At 50.3% G+C, this 15,585-nt stretch overlaps 1 protein-coding gene across 2 annotated transcripts in view; it reads left to right on the forward strand.

Moving 5' to 3' along the window:
- Window positions 1-15,585, forward strand: part of TP53BP1 (tumor protein p53 binding protein 1) — a 39,515-nt gene that overhangs the window by 16,836 nt on the left and 7,094 nt on the right. The window contains exons 12-21 of one of the 2 annotated variants that reach the window (XM_063314525.1): window positions 139-231; window positions 3,403-3,883; window positions 6,911-7,063; window positions 8,273-8,550; window positions 9,048-9,218; window positions 9,322-9,722; window positions 9,826-10,017; window positions 10,268-10,450; window positions 10,672-10,872; window positions 15,038-15,132. In XM_063314525.1, the coding sequence (XP_063170595.1) occupies window positions 139-231; window positions 3,403-3,883; window positions 6,911-7,063; window positions 8,273-8,550; window positions 9,048-9,218; window positions 9,322-9,722; window positions 9,826-10,017; window positions 10,268-10,450; window positions 10,672-10,872; window positions 15,038-15,132 (2,248 nt within the window). The remainder of the gene's footprint in view (window positions 1-138; window positions 232-3,402; window positions 3,884-6,910; window positions 7,064-8,272; window positions 8,551-9,047; window positions 9,219-9,321; window positions 9,723-9,825; window positions 10,018-10,267; window positions 10,451-10,671; window positions 10,873-15,037; window positions 15,133-15,585) is intronic. The other variant, XM_063314526.1, reaches the window with a different exon arrangement.

Genomic DNA, 15,585 nt, shown 5'->3' on the forward strand with positions numbered 1-15,585 from the left:
TTTGCAAACTCTCCAACTTCTTTCTTGCTTCAGGAAAACCCATCCAGGATGGGGAAAGGAGGGAAGCTTAACGGGTGTTGGCTTCCATGGCAGGATCAGTCTTTTATGAGTCGCTTGCTGTCTTGCATCTGTCCACAGTTCTCAGAAAATGCCGTCTGTGTTCACGCGAGTCTGTGGAACTCAACCGGAAGAAAAGGCTCTTGGTCCGGGACAGCCTTCTTCACTGTTCAGGCAAGGCTCTGCAACACCACCTAGCTGGGGCTTTTAACTGGGCCTTTTGTGCCTCTGGCCCCCCTTTCTGTGCAGCTGTTCGCAGGAAGCATTCTTCTGCTAAGGCTGGCTGGCTAGGTCCGCCTAAATCTCTGTGTTTCTGGGTCTCTTCTGCTAGGTCCTTTGCCAAGAAGTTTGGACACATTGAATAGAACTAGCTAGAAGCATAATTTAACCTGAGGTATTGTTTCTCCCCCCACCTCCCAGCATTTGCTCAGGAGGCAATGTTGGGTGCTCTGGCTGCATGGGCAAGGGCCAGAGAGCAACAGATCTGGCAAGACCCTTTACCTGAAAGCTGTTCTAGGTTGTGGGAGTTGACATGGTGCTAATGAAACCGGGGGTGGGCTAGAGATACACACTAGCTGAGATACAAAGTGATGTACCTAAAGCTCTTAATACTAAGATAACTGGACCATCAATGCATGGGTAGCAGTGGGGGAAATGGGGCATTCAAGATGGGGTAGTTGTGGAAGGCTCTGGCTGTGTCGCCTTTGATGGAGTCCCTGTGGCTCTTTCTGGTGAAGAGGGTGGGTGCCCCTTGGAATGTCCTGGCATTAGGGTGTGGCCCTCAGGTGGTGACTTGCCCTTTGTACTGAGACTCTTCAGGTAAGTCAAGGTGTGACTCCTGGCCGATTCAGTGGGAAGAAGTGTGTCTGTGCCAGTGCAAACTTGTTTCATACCTGGTACGGGAGTTGGTGTCTAGGAGCAGCAGAGCTGCTGGTCCCTGGAAGGGTGCTGGGAACCCTGCACTAATGCACAAGTGCTGAAGCTCCAGGCACGCCCCCCACACCTGACCAAGGGAGTCCTTGGCCATTGTCCTGCACTGGGCTCACGATCCCACCATCCTCCCGCTGTCCACGTAAGTAGCCTCTGCCTGAGGCACCTTCCTGGGGGACTGGGAGCAAGACCGTCCTGGCCAGGGTTGACCGTACTGGGGATAGAGCCTCCCTTCTCAGGTGAAAGGAGGAACCATGCGAGGGGGAACCGATGTGTCAGGGAGAGCAGGCCCTAGCTGTAATGGTGCTTCTGTGCCAGGAGCTGTTTCTTCTTGGCCTAAGGAAGTTTCCCTGGTGCCTAGGAGTTCAGCAAGCCACTGTCCTACTTCTCACGGTCGTTCTCTGGACTGCCCGTGAATGGCATTTTCCCTCCCCCCGACCTTGTCTCCACCATCTCTCCATCTGGTTTGCTCTCACCTCTCTTTTTACACCACTAAAACAGACAGGGAACAATGCCCACCAGCATTTTTGAGATGGTCCTCATGAGCCATGAGATCCATGGCTTCCTCTTTCCTAAGTGGGGTTACAGGTGGCCTGCAGGCTGTGTGTGTGAAACGCTTGCCTTGTGCGAGGAAAGCCCTAAGGCTGGTTTGGGGACATCAAGTGAGGGGGGCTTCTCACTCTTCAGTTCTTTTGAGAGAGAAGGATTGCCAGTTGGCAAAGAGCAGCACTGAAATGCAAGAACAGTCAGGCCAGTGCACCTGGAGCCTCCAGTGTTCCCAAGGTGTGCAGAGATGCAGCTTTCTGGGAGTGGAGGGCATTTATTGGGTGGGTCTGGCTCTTGGTTCATTTCTCCCCCAGATGGCCCAATTCATCTGTAGACTTCTCAAAACCCTCAGGAGAACCTGTTGCTTTCTTCCAACTCCAGGCTGGCTGATCGGTCGAGCTTGGAAGTGAGAAATGGCAATGCTGTACTTACCCACACATTCAGGTCTTCCTTGAGCAAAAGAGGCCAAATGTCCATTCTCATCCTTAGGGTGCTGGTGTATCTGTATCTCTCAGTAGCCTCAGCCTGGGTACACTGATGGTTGGCTGATGGCCCGTGGCAGTGAGAGGCCACTGAGGCTTGGAAGCCTATCCTGAGGTTCTGGGGAAGTTGCCCTGTTGCCTCTGGAAAAAGCGTCCTGCCTTCCCAGCCCCAGAGATGGGTCTTTCTGGCTGAGGCCTCTCTCACTGGAGGAGAGTGGGAATTCGTGGGTAAGTAAAGAGTTGCTGCTCTTTAATACCGAACAGCTTTTATGGCAAGAGGCCACGTTACGTCAAATGCATCCAAGGGAAACTAGGCGCGTAAATGGAATAGATTAACTGACAAGAAATTGCTTGTTGACTATAAACAAACTCAAATGCTTTGAAATATTTCAAAATGAATGTGGCTTCCCCCAGAACAGGTGTTTTGCTATCCAAACGTATTCCTATGTGGAAGAATTTAATACTGCGAGACACAAATAATTTTATTAATGAAGGCAGGCTGTATTTTGAAAGCTTGAACATTAGGAATTCTTCCACGAGGTAGGAAACCGTAATGAGAAGTCCATTTTAATGTCTAACAGCTCTCGTACTGTGGAGATGTATTCCTTGGCGTGTGAAAAGATTGTATCGAGATCCCAGTAGATGTGCAGAGGGAGGCCGTAGAGAGTGCTGATCCTTTGCAGCATGGGGCTGAGGACATGTGGCTGCTGGATTTCTCCAGAACTGGCACTTTGCTGTCCAGTCAATACCATGCAAGTTTGGTAATAGTTTCCCAGAAACTCAGCCTAGAAGCTGCACAGAGTTATCGTACCTAGATAAGCTGCTTTCATGCAGAAAAGAAAAAAGACACGCCTTTGCGGAAGCTCTGCCTGTTGTGGAACTCAAGAATCGGGCTTAGTCCTTTTCCTCTCTCCCTTTTGAGGACAGACTTTTTGCTGCTGCTTCTCAGTCTTGAGAGTCGGAGTCCTTGACGCCACGTTTACAGAACAGTTCTGTGTGGTCTGAGAGCAATTTCCAGCTTCCTTTCTTACACTGCTCCTGTTGGAATTAAAAGGGCTAAAAGTTGCTTTAGGGAGAGGGTAGCCGTGGCGGGGGGGCATTGGCACCTAAGCCAGTAACGTTGGGAACCTTGGTTGAAGGGAAGAGCCGAGAATGGCCCGTTGCTGCTGTTGTCCAGTGCCTCTGTGTGAGAGATTGGCAGGGAAGCTGGGTGGTGTGGGAGGGGCTTGCTCACATTGGTGTTCTGCAATTGAACAGAGGCAGTGTCAGGCAAGGGGAGCTCAAGGGACAAATAATTGCCCACAGGCTGTCACTGTTTGGAATCAGGTTAGATAGGATATTTGATCTGATCCAACACAGCTGCTCTTAACGTTGTTTTTGATTTCAGGGGTGACTTGTTCAATTTTCCAAGTTCCCAAGAAGAAGATGAGCCACCTCGAACCTGGCAGGACCCGCAGAAATGTGTGTCCTTGGGTCGCAGACAAGTCCTGTCTTCCGAGCTGATTGCTAAACAGCAGTTGGTAGGCTGCACCGAGGTGGGAGAGGCTGTGGATGCTGATGTTGCCCAATTTCAGCAGGGGGAGAATCGGGGGGCCCCAAAGAAGTCAGAGCCAGTGGTGGCATTGGAACGGAAGACTGATGTGCCAGAGTCTAGATCCAGCAACTGCAGGAGCGCCCAGACATTAGGAGAGCCACTTGAAGGCCCAGCAGGCTCGGTGTCCGCAGCCACACAGACAGCCTCTGCCATTCAGGTGGAAACGGGCACCAGCATGGCTTGTTCAGTGCCTCAGCAGTGCAGCACCAGCGCACAAACAGAGGAGGAGTGTGTGTGGCAGCCTGGAAGTGCCCCAGAGGCCCTGCACAGTCAGGTGAGGGAGAAATGGACCGTTCGGGGAGGCCAGCTGTTCAAGGAGCCTCAGTGCAGCTATCTGATGGCAGTGAATTTTATACAGGAATAATAATAATTTCTTTTTACATAGCCTGAGATTACTGACAGTAACTTCCATCAGGTAATCCCAGTGTTGGATACTTCAGGAGACTACAATTTGGGTTTGTTTATTCATTTAGTTACCGCTTTTATGACCCTCTACAATCAGAAGACCCTGGGCAGGTTTCTGTTTTTAGAAAATGATGCAAAGCAATACATGAATGCCAGACACCTCCCCCTCTAGCGGTCGAGTAAAAGCTTGGCGAAGTAGGGCTGTTGGTGGTTGGAGGAATGCCGCGAGGGAGGGGGCTATGCCGAAAGAAAGGTCCAGGATGTGGGGGCACAACGGGAAAGGCCTGCCCTCTGGCCACACCTCCCTGGCCTCTGCCTGGGCGGGAGGCCTGCTGGGGAGAAGTACTTTAGGGGAGAGGCTGCCCTGCAGAGGCGGGATGGGCCTCTGAGTAGCCTCGCCAGCCCTTTCCGGACCAGCAGCAGCTTCCGGGTCACCTCCAAAGGCTGTCCTGTGTCAGGGAGAGCGGTGGTCAAGGCACGAGTCCAGGTGGGGTTCCAACTGGTGCAGCAGGCAACGCTGGGCAAAGGCCCGCTGCCCCACCCAGTCCTGCCAAGGTGTCCCCCACCCCCACCCCAATCTGGCTGGGCCTCTTGAGGAGAGTTTGGTGGCAGAACCGTCCAGCGTTAGGGCGAATGCTAGTTCAGAGGAGAAGTGGGGGTGATCGGCCACCATGGCCTCACCAGCACTTTCCAGACCATCTGCTGGCCACATTCAACAGGGTAGGGAGTTCACCGAGCCCTGAACCAACGTGGCCTCAAGTGCTTCCCTGACACGATTGCAGAAAGAGCTGCCTACTGAGGTGGGGGTGGAGGCACTAAGAGCGATTCTTCCGAGTCCCAGGCCCAGCAGGCCCCCTGGCAGGACATGGTGGTCGATTGTGCTGGAGGCAGCCAAGAGATCTGGAAAGCTGCTGGGAGTCAAGGTGGGGTTGGGTGGCCTTTTCAGTCTCGGGCAGGCAGACGGTGGACCAAGGGAGGTACTGGGTAGCCCTCTCTCAGAGCCGGGCTCGTTGGTTTTCCTGCATGCTGCAGGGGGAGAGACTGGATGATCCTTGTGGCCCCCTCTGGCTTTACTGTTCTTTAATTCCGTGGCCCAGAGGGATGCTGGGCTCTCTTGGGCTGGGCGTGCTCAGGAGGAGCTCAGACAACCCTCTGCCTGAGAGGCTGGAATGAGGGTTCCTGCACTGGGCAGGAGGTTGACCTTGGGGGCCCAGCTCAGATTCGATAGTTCTGAGTCTGTAATTTGGTGCTTCTGGACTCGCTCCTGTCAGTGTGGCTGCTGTGTCTGCCGTGTGAATTTTTTATGTGCTACAACCCTGTTCTGCCATTGTGGTTTCTATAATTGGTGGTAAAGATTAAGGATGAGGTGGCCAACCCCCTGTGAATTATGGCCCTGGAGGGCCCCCCCCCCTTTGCCCCTAGGTCCCTGGCAAACTGGTCATTTTGGGTGAGATGAAGGGCTGTCCCCAGCTGGACTGCCTGCCCCACCCTTGGGGCCGCACTCTCCCCCGCTGTCTCGGCATCCCTGACTCTCCTCCTTCCCTTCCTGCTCCGTACCCGCCCACCCGCTGCTTTGCAGAGCTGTTCCTTGGGAGAACAGATGGGCTTAGTCCAGCACAGCCCAGCTGGTCAGTAGGGAAATAACGGAGGCAGGAGAGTAGTTGCTGGTTGACCAGACCAAGATGCTCTGTGGAGGAGGTCCATGTGTTGGAATTACGTGGTTGGCAGGGCCAGTTGTACAAACGTGCAACAGTGTGATTTCTTGTAGCCTTTAAAGAGTAGGTCGCTTTACCTGGAAACAAACGCACTCCAAAATGAAAGTGGCTGTATGGTCTTTGGGAGGAGCCTTCCCTTTGTCCCTCAGCAGCCAGAGCTCCTTGGTGGAAACTCCAGGGGTCATCCTAGCCCTTCCCAAAGGAGGCCTGCCTTCCTTCAGCAGACAAAGGGGGTCTTTCATTGGCTGGCCTTTGGCTCATGTGTTGTTATGGCTGTGGTAAGTATATAACATTTTTTCCAACAGGTTATTTTTGTTGTGTTTTCTGCCTTTGGGGTTGCTTGTATTCTGCTTATGGCCACAGTGAGGTAGGTTGTGGTTTAAATGTATTTGAATGAAAGCGATACTTTCTTTAAGCATCTGTACTACAAAAACAAAAGGAGAAAAATAAAGCATTTGAATAGGAATCATGTAGAAATAAACTTGCCAATAGTACTTTACTAGATAATCTTACATTCTGGAGTTTTAGGTGTAAATGCTTTTTGACATCGCTTATGTGCAAAAGGTTTAGATTCCATCTGTGTTTTGTTTTTCTTTCCAGCAAGCTAGTGCCATAGATCAAGAACAAAGCATCGGTGATGGCTCTGGCTTGCTAGGAGGAGAATAAGCTAGCATCCTGGCTCGTGAGCAGCGTTGAAAGGATTTAGCTATTCCCAATGGCAGTGCTGTTTAGAAAAGACCCATGCTGTCTGTTCTAAAAGTAGCTCCTCAGACAAAAGGGAAGGGGGAGTCTCAGTTACAATATCCATGCAACTCTCTTGAAACAGGGTGGAAGTGGTTTGCCCCTACTGCCTTCTGAGGACTTTTTGTTTGTTTGACCTCCCAGGCTGGTCTGTAGCCTGTTGATTTCCTAATAGGCTCCCATGTACAAGTACAAGTCAGGTCTGATTCTGCTTAGCTTTCTTTTAATATTGGCCAAACTGGATACATGCTGCTACCTACCATTGTTTAGACTGTGTTCAGCTAAATATGGTGAGCTTTTAGGAGTAGATTAGAATTGGAAGCAAGTATGACCACTTAACATTCAGTGATCTCCAACTAGTAAACTTTTCAATCCAAACATGAGGTTATTTGGTTTTGATGAAAGGAGTCTGGAAATATTTCAGATTTTTTTTTCTTCAGAAGGAGGAAGAATTTGAACTGCCCCACCCACCAGCAGGTAGAGTCCTACAACGCCATGTGAGAACAATTCGTGAAGTGCGCACTCTTGTAACACGGGTCATCACAGATGTGTACTACAAAGATGGCATTGAAGTGGAACGACAGGTGGTTGAGGTAGGACATTTCCAATAAGCCAAATGTTAGATCTTGCTCCTCACAGCAGTAACACTATGGACACCCTGTTGCTGCTGAGAACTTCCTGGGACAGTCTCTTCAAAGATGATGTCCTTAGATGTCAGTCTTTTAGAGTTGCCCTGAGTCAAGGGAAATAATATCTATATCTAGAACTAAAGGAAAGCATGAAGCTGTCAAAAGATATTCCCCATTCTGCTCTTTTCAAATTAGCCACAAATGAGGAAGGAGAAAGGAAGGGATAACCATCTTTGCTTGCAAACCAAGTCAAGTGCACTCATCTACATCTAGAACAATTAAGATTCTGGGGAGCCTCTGATGGTAACATAGTGAAGGCTGAAGGAAGATGGTCAGATGCAGAAGGCTGGCTGGAAGCCTTGAGCAGCTCCCCTTTCTTTTCCCTGAGAGACAAAGTGAAGACAGAAGTGAAGACAGAAGATACTTCTTGGGTGAAGGAACAAGAAAGTGGAATGCCATTTTGCTGCCTGGGCTTGATTGATTCTGTCCTCTTGGCAGGTTGGGTGTATTCCACTCCTCCAAAGCTCAGGAAAAAAAAGATGTTTAGCAATAATATTCTACAGTATATTTGGTTGCAGGGAAACTGCAGGATCCTCACAGCCAAACCCATGTCTTTGACGATAGAGCGAGGCCTGGAGGGCCTGTCTAAGGCTCTGAGCCAATCAGTTGGAAAGACTGAGGCAGGTGTGACCTGAGGGCCCAGCTCATCAAAGAGAGAGACATAAGTATTAAAAAAAGAAAAAGGGGGGGGGGGTTGAGAAAAAAAGGAACTTAAGAGGAAACCACTCCCTAACTCCACAGTTCAGATCTACCATTCAAGATAGGGATGCAAAATTTCTTCTTTCTCCAGGAAACAAAATCTATTTTGCACTTTCCTTTTTATCAGTGGGATGAGAATGAACTTGAAGGCTGCTTTTGCTGGATGGTAATATATTTCAGAGATATACTATATCTCTGATATACAGATATACAGAGATATCTCTGAAATGGGATGACAGCGGAGCATGTGCAGAGCTGCACATTCAAAATGCTATAAAAACACTTTTCTTAGAGCATTGGAATTCCAGTAAAGGTGATGTTCATGGGATTGGCTCATGCACGGGGGTCTGAGAAGAGGGGGTGACAGGAGGATGGCAGCGGCCTCCGCTGTTTGGAACCTCTTGTCTGTTTCAGGAGAGGGAGGAGCCGCACGTGGATTGCTGTGAGTGTGAGGTGGAAGTCTCCCCTTCCCGCACCGGGGCCTTTTCTCTGACCTCCGGGGACCTTGGAGATATCAGCTCCTTTTCGTCCAAGGCATCTGGACTTCAGCGCACTTCTGGCGGAGGAAGCGGTGCTTTCTCGGCCACTCGTAGTGGCCCAATCCCTGGCCAAGGGGTCGGGCTTCCTAAAGAGGGAGCGTTCCAGACGAGGGGGTCTCCAGACTTGGCCTTGCCTGTGGCCAGAAAGCCAAGGTGTGTGCAGGGCCTTTGAGTTGTGGGCATTAGAGGTTGCAGCTGGCAATTTGCACAAAAGCCTGTTGTGCAATTCCTGGGTATGAGAAGGTTGATCTGTGTCTTGGAAGAGAATTTAATGTACTTTTTGTCATGGTTCAAAGACAGAGCTCTGACACCTCAAGCACAGAATGAGTTTAACTTACTGAGGACAGCCATAGATAAATAGAGGTGAAGAGTCAGATGTTTGGCAAACATTTTTGAAGGCCATTTTATTGAAAGTTTCCTCCAAACCCAGATATGAGGAAAAGGAATATCAAACGGTATTCTACTACCTTGCTTTGCAGTATGTTTTTGTGGACTACACAATTACCTTTTTATTTTAAAAGAAGCTCTAGGGTTTTTGAAAGGGAGAGATGGTTTTATGTCCATAGCCATTGCGTAATGAGCCTGAGAGTGGGGCCAGCAGTGGTTGCTGGCTGGCAGGGCAGAAGCTAAGACGCCTCTTGTTTTCCCAGCCCTAAGAAGGGGAGTGGCTGCTGCCCAGCCCTTCGTGACCATGGCACTGCTGCAGTGTGTGAGGAGGGAGAAGACCCAGGCCCCGGCAGCCAGCAGTTTAGCAGTGTATCTCTCACTCCCCGTGGGCGAGGGCGAAGGGGCCGCCCCACTTCCCGATCAACTGGAACAAGGTAGCGGAGTGGTGGTGACACAGTTTGAGTGTTGGCAATCAAAGAGACTGTTTCTTGGCAAGGCTTTGGAAACCTCCTGTAATCTCCCTCTGTGTTTCTGCAGGGGCACCGTGCTAACAGTAGCAGAACTTTCAACAGCCACCTCTTCGGGTGGAAAGCACAGCACGGGCCGACATCTGGAGGGGCAGGAGCAGGCTGACACCTCTCTGCGCCGCAGCGGCTCCCCTGAAATCCCTTTGCAAGAGCAGCCAAGCCTCTCTGATCATCCAGGGCTCTCTTCATCTGGGAATTGCCTTGTGGGCCTCCGGGTGGTGGCCAAGTGGTCATCCAATGACTACTTCTACTCAGGAACCATCATGCAGGATGGTGGGGGGGCCAAATATAGGTTGCTCTTCGATGATGGCTATGAATGTGATGTTTTGGCCCGGGATGTCCTTCTGTGTGATCCCCTCCCTCTGGAAACAGAGGTGACAGCTCTCTCGGAGGATGAATACTTCAGCGCAGGTAACCGTCTTCTGGCTCAGGAGATACTGCGGTGGTCTCGGGTAGCGGGATGAGGGCAGGGGGCGAGACTGGGGCCCGGCCTGTAGTTTTGCCTTTGATGCAGGTGTGGTGAAGGGCCACCGGAAGGAGTCTGGGGAGCTGTTCTATTGCATTGAGAAGGATGGGCAGCGGAAGTGGTACCGGCGGACAGCGGTCATCCTGTCTTTAGAGCAAGGGAACAGACTCCGGGAACAGTTTGGGCTCGGCCCTCACCAGTCCACCACACCTCTGACCAGGGCGGCTGACATCAGCCTAGGTACGGAGTCCACGCCCCTGGATGATCGCGCTGTGCATGATGGCCAGAGTGATGGTGGCTGGGTGGGGAGCCAAGTTACGGGGCTGCTGTGGAGAGGTCCTCACCCTCTGTGAGCCCTGTGTTTGTGCAGGGCCAGAGGGAAGGACGTGGGGTCGTCAGCAGGGAGGGTGCGCGGCGGGGGGGCTGCTGCTGGGGAGCGCAGGATGGCCTCCGGAAGGGGGAACCTGACTGCTTTATCTGGCGGGCCCAGACAATCTGGTGGAGGGAAAGCGGAAGAGGCGCGGCATTGGCTCTCCTGGCACCTCCAGCGGCAGCACCGCTCCCGTCCGCAAGAGCCCGGAGACCCCTTCCGGAAAAAGGAAGCTGGCTGCCGTCTCGGAAGAGGAGCAGTCTCCAGCTAAGCGAGGGCGGCGACTGGCTCTGCCCAAACTAGGTGAGGCTTGCTTGCCTCGTGTGGCTCCCCCTGAGCCTGTGCTGGCTGTGATGCTGCTGTGGGCTCTGCGGCTCCCTTGGCTCCGTCCTTCCCTGCTCAAAAGGCAGCATGGGACAAAGTGCTCCCTGTGGATGTCTTGTGCCTCCACCTTGGGTCACTCCTGGGAAGACCCACAAGGCCACTCCAGGCCTGGGACCCAACACGGCTCTCTCTGTCTGCAGGGGCGGCAAATGCCAGGGAGGGGGCAAGCCCGTCTGTCAGTGGGAGGAACTCGGGAGACCGCGTGGCACCTGATATCCGATGGGGTCCTTTGCCTCAGAACAAAACCCTTTTTTTGGGCTATGCCTTTCTTCTCTCAATGGCAAACGCAACAGATAAGCTTTCTTATCAAAGGACTGCTGGGAGCAGCGAAGAAGAGGAAGGTGAGACTGTCTGGCTTGCTCATATTGACACGTGTTAGTCCTTTCTGAGCACTCAAAGTCCTCTAGGTGAGGCCTTTGATGGTTATGTGTGGGCCGAACTGATGGTGATTGGCTTCATTAAAGCTGCAAGTTAAACTCATTTTGCATGAGGGAAGGGGGAGTTGTTAATATATCAGGTACTTCATAAATATTACATGGGCAGGATTAAGGGTGTGCTGATGGCTGCATTCACAGATCCCACTAGGCCAAAACCAAATACTGCATTCCGATTTCTTACCCTTGGTGTAAAGAGAAAGCCAGTTTGATCTAGTGGTTAAGATGCTGGATTAGAAGCTGGGAAACCATGCTCCAGTCCAGCCTTAGGCACAATATCCAGGTGGGTGAGCTGTGGTTTACAACCTCACTAAGCAATGAGGTTATAAAGCACAACCTCATTGCTTAGTGACAGGAATCCCTGTGGTTCTGGCTGCCATCGTTAACTGAATCCCATGGTCAGTAAGCGAGGCAACTTCTTGCCAGATTCCCACAAACAAAGTCAGTGGGGAAGCCAGCAGGAAGTTGCAAATCCCAGGACGGCTGGCAGATAAAAGGTGCTGCTGCTGGGTGGGGGAGGGGGCTCAGGGTGCGCGGGGAGGTGCCACATAGGGATGTGCAAGAGGTACTGTACAGGTCAGGGAGGGTGTGCAGGCGTGTGAGAGGCGCTGTGGGTTGGGGAGTGTGCATGAGTGGCTGGCGCGGTGCAAGCACAGAGAGGCTGGAGATGGGGTGTGGGTGGGGGAGACACCCAGTGACTTGTGATCTTCCCTGCCAGCTTCGCCGGGGACTTTCTGGGGAAGCTGGCAGGGGAGTTCGCAAATGGTGATTGTTTCATTGCGGGGTGCTTGGCAACCAGTTTAAGTGCAAACAGGTTGCCAAGCACCCAGATCGTGACCACGTTACCATGGGGATGCTGGGATGGTCTGAACACTGAGAACCAAGTTGTAACCACCATTCATTCAGCGCTGTTGTAACTTGGAACAGTGGCTGAATGAATGGTCTTAAGTCAAGAATACCTGTAACAGCAACAATTGTGGGTGAAGTCAATTGTTGATCTGGAGTGTCATTGAGCCAGACACCTGTCTTGATAGGACGCATAGTTTTTCAGATATAGCCTGGGGAGGTTTTTAGTATAAACCAGTGCGCTGGCAGTTTAGCTTTTACATATCCATTTTTTTGAGTGGGCCTCCCTTCACTTAAGGGGAGTGTTCACAAGGGGAGTCTGTCAGGGAGGCTTCAGTTGGGATCCTGCATGGACCAGGGTGTGGACTTGGTAGTTTCAAGGCCCTGCCTAACTCTGAAACTCAAGCAGGATGCCAGCAGTGTTGTCTTCTGGAAACTGAAAAGGTTTTGGTAGTGAGGCACATACAAGGGGCAGAATCTAAGCCATACCTGCAAATAGCATGGTAATGGACCTGACCTACTTTTAGTTGGGCTTGGGACCCAGTCCAGAAATAAGAGAAGCTCCCTCCTGTCTTTGCCACACATGGAAAGGGTAAGGGTAAGGCAGGAACTGGCTGATTGTGGCCAGGCACCATGGCTCCTTCTCAGGCCAGCCTCCAGAAGAAAGGGTGGCATTGTGCATGGATGGGGAAGGCTGTGGGGCATTGCTAAGCATATTGAGGCTTACTGATCACAGCTCAGACTCAGTATGTGCCACGGACCATCCTGACTGTAGTGCCTCCCCTCTCGCTCTAAAACCAGAGCGAGGAGGATCTGCAGCAGTGATTGTTGGAGCAGACTCTGGCCCTGGCCTTAGAACTAGATACGATGGTACCTTGATGTAGGGTTGGAAGTGCAGCCGCCCTGGCCAGCCCCATCACATCACCTTCCTACTGTCCCAGGCTGCAAGCCCACTTCTTCCTTTTTCTTTCTCCTCTGACTGATACGGTCCTAAAGCCCCTTTTGTTGTAGGCCTAAGTTCTTTTAGACCTCCTAACTTCCTTTCTTTTTGTTGGTACACCTTCTTGGTGATGAGACACCTTTCACATACATGCTTCCTTTTAGCTCTTAGCCCTAGGTATCCACAACTCTTCCTTAAATGATCCCAGATTTTGTTTCTCAATGGAATAGTGTGTGATTTACTTCCTTATTTACTTAGCTTATTCATGAGAAGCTCTCAACTTTCTTGTGCTCCCTTTGACCTGAGGACTTCTGCCCATGAAATCCCAGCTATAACTTCTCTAAGCTTGTTGAAATTCTCTCTCCTGAAATCTAATGTCAGCTCTTCTTAAATTTTCCAAAGCATCTCTTTAACCACTTCGATGTTGATTAAGATCATATTTAGGAAAGTCAGTCCATTTGTCTCTTCTTCAACTTTCTGGAAAAGACCATTGAGGAATTTGGGGGCCATTTCATTCTTGCTTGGGATGTTTATAATTGAAGTCTTCCTTTATTGCTAGTGTGTCTTTCTTGCCTGACATTCTGTATTCTGGTCTAGGAGGGCATTACTGTACCCAGATCTTCGGCCTCATTGAGTATCTATAGCACAGATCCATAATATCATTTTTGTTTCCTGCCCTCTATTCCTACTCAAATGCTCTTGACCTGGCCTGTGTGCTTAAATTATAAGATGTTTTTTCTCCATCTATTCTATCTCTTGTCCCCTTTTGTTGGTTCTGTTCCTTTTGACTGCAGTCTTTAGTCTTTGCATTCCACTGCATTCGGATGTCTTATTTTTAAGCTGTTCTTTTTTACAGGGGTCCAGAAAACATCAACAGGAAGGCTCTAGAATCTCTTCTGAAGCATCAGAGAAAAATTGCTCTTTCTGATAAGCTTGGTCTTTTGTGTCACCTTCATCCATCTCTCTGTCCCCTTGCTTCACTTTCATCTATCATCTGGAAGGCCTCAGTACTGCTGTCCCTCTGCAAAGGCTTCATGGGTTCAATCCAAAAATTCCTCATTTTCCCTGGTAAGCTGGACAGGTTCACCTCTAGCCTTTCATGTCTTCCAAGGAAAAATCACTCTCCCTTCACAGCATGGGCAGTTCTTGTCATGTTCAAGGAGAACACCAACTGTAGTGGACAGAGAGAATGGCTCTGAGGACAGGAGGAAGAGCTGCTGCCAAGGCAATGGTCAAATGAAAGGAACTTGTGTTGGGGCAGAACTGTAATATGAGAAAATGTCTTAGACAAGACACTCCCTTGTTCTCACAAAGATGGGGTGGGGGGGAGGAAGTACATAGAGACTTGCAAGATTCTTTTAATATAACTTTACAATAAGAGTAGTATTGGTCTAACATGACTGGTTTCCTGGTCTAGTCTACCTTGAAGTGCTGATATCAACAGGTTGGTTGGTATGTCACCAATCAATCCTGATTTGGAGAGGCCGGGAAACTTTGTGCCAGATAGAAACATGCTGTCTTTTTTGTTGGCTTTCTTTCAAGTTGATGCCAGATGAGGAAATTTCAGTGAAATTTTCCTCAATGGAGCAAGCTGCTCTTGAACATATGATGAGGTAGCCAAGGGAGGCATGCAAAGGATATTTCTTTCGTTGTACAATAAGCATCCCAAGCCCTTCTAAAGGGCACAGAACGGTCCCAGAGATGGGGTAGCCTAGAACAAGAAGAAAAATACAGGAAAAAGGTGCTTCAGAATTTCTGGATTAAATCTCCAGAAGTGTGGGCGGCCAGGGAGGCTTCAGAGTGACAGAAAAAGTCATGCTGTCCATCGCTGCCAAGCTCAGAAACACCAGGAGACCTTTGAAGAAGAGCATTCTGAGAACAGGATATCAAAACGGAGCCTCTTTTGTAAAGGAAGGGAACTTGAGGCGCTCAAGTCAGATGTCCACATAGCATTAAAAGCCTGTGTTCTTTTTCCACGTTCTGCTGCTTTCCCAAAATGGGGCTGCTGCTTTCCTTCACAGCAACCACTGAGGTCCACAGCTTTGTGCAGGGGGTGGGGGTATGTGTCTAGGGGAGGATTATTCTCATGAACTTTATAATCTGCTCTGGGGCTTTGTTGGAGGTGCTTGACGCAAATGCATGAAACCAGTTGCATTCAGCCTCTGGACTGGTTTGAAGGCAGTGTTCGGACATTACATAATCCTTTGACTGGGGGAGAGGGCTCGCTCTACAAAGCTTTACGTGTGCTTGAAAAGTAAGAACTATCCATATACTTCCATGTTCCAGAATTCTTGGAGGCAATACCTTACAACAAACCCTACATTGAACTACAGCTGCAAGCAGGAGGAGGCTTCATCCTAGAGGACTTCAATGAAAGCCAGGTCAGAATTCGGGGGAGGGGAAGGCATGCCTGCAGGGTAGGGAGATGAGATCTGCGCCCCACCTGAGCTCTAAAGGATCGTCTTACCTGTGATGCAGGTGTACATCAACAAGGCAAAGTGGCCACGGTGAGATTTTGGAGTGCTTGGGGGGAGGGAGGGATTTTTTTTAACATTATTTTTCAATTACACGTGTGAGCTGGGGAAGTGTGCCAGGCCTTTTGACTTCAAGGAATTATTTCTGCATTCTGCACATAGTGGATGCTGTATGTCCTGTGGCTCCAAAGGGCTTCAAGGAGTCCATAGTACTTTGGTGATCGGACGGAGATTGCACTTCACTCTTGACACTGTGGTTGGGGGGCTGGGAGTTTTTACTTTTGCTTGGGTTTCTTTGTGGGAAAATGAAGGGGCTTTTCTGGGTCTTTATAACGTTGGGTAGCTCATGCTCTGTGTTCC

The sequence above is a fragment of the Candoia aspera genome, chromosome 13 (assembly GCF_035149785.1).
Source record: "Candoia aspera isolate rCanAsp1 chromosome 13, rCanAsp1.hap2, whole genome shotgun sequence".
NCBI lineage: Eukaryota > Metazoa > Chordata > Lepidosauria > Squamata > Boidae > Candoia > Candoia aspera.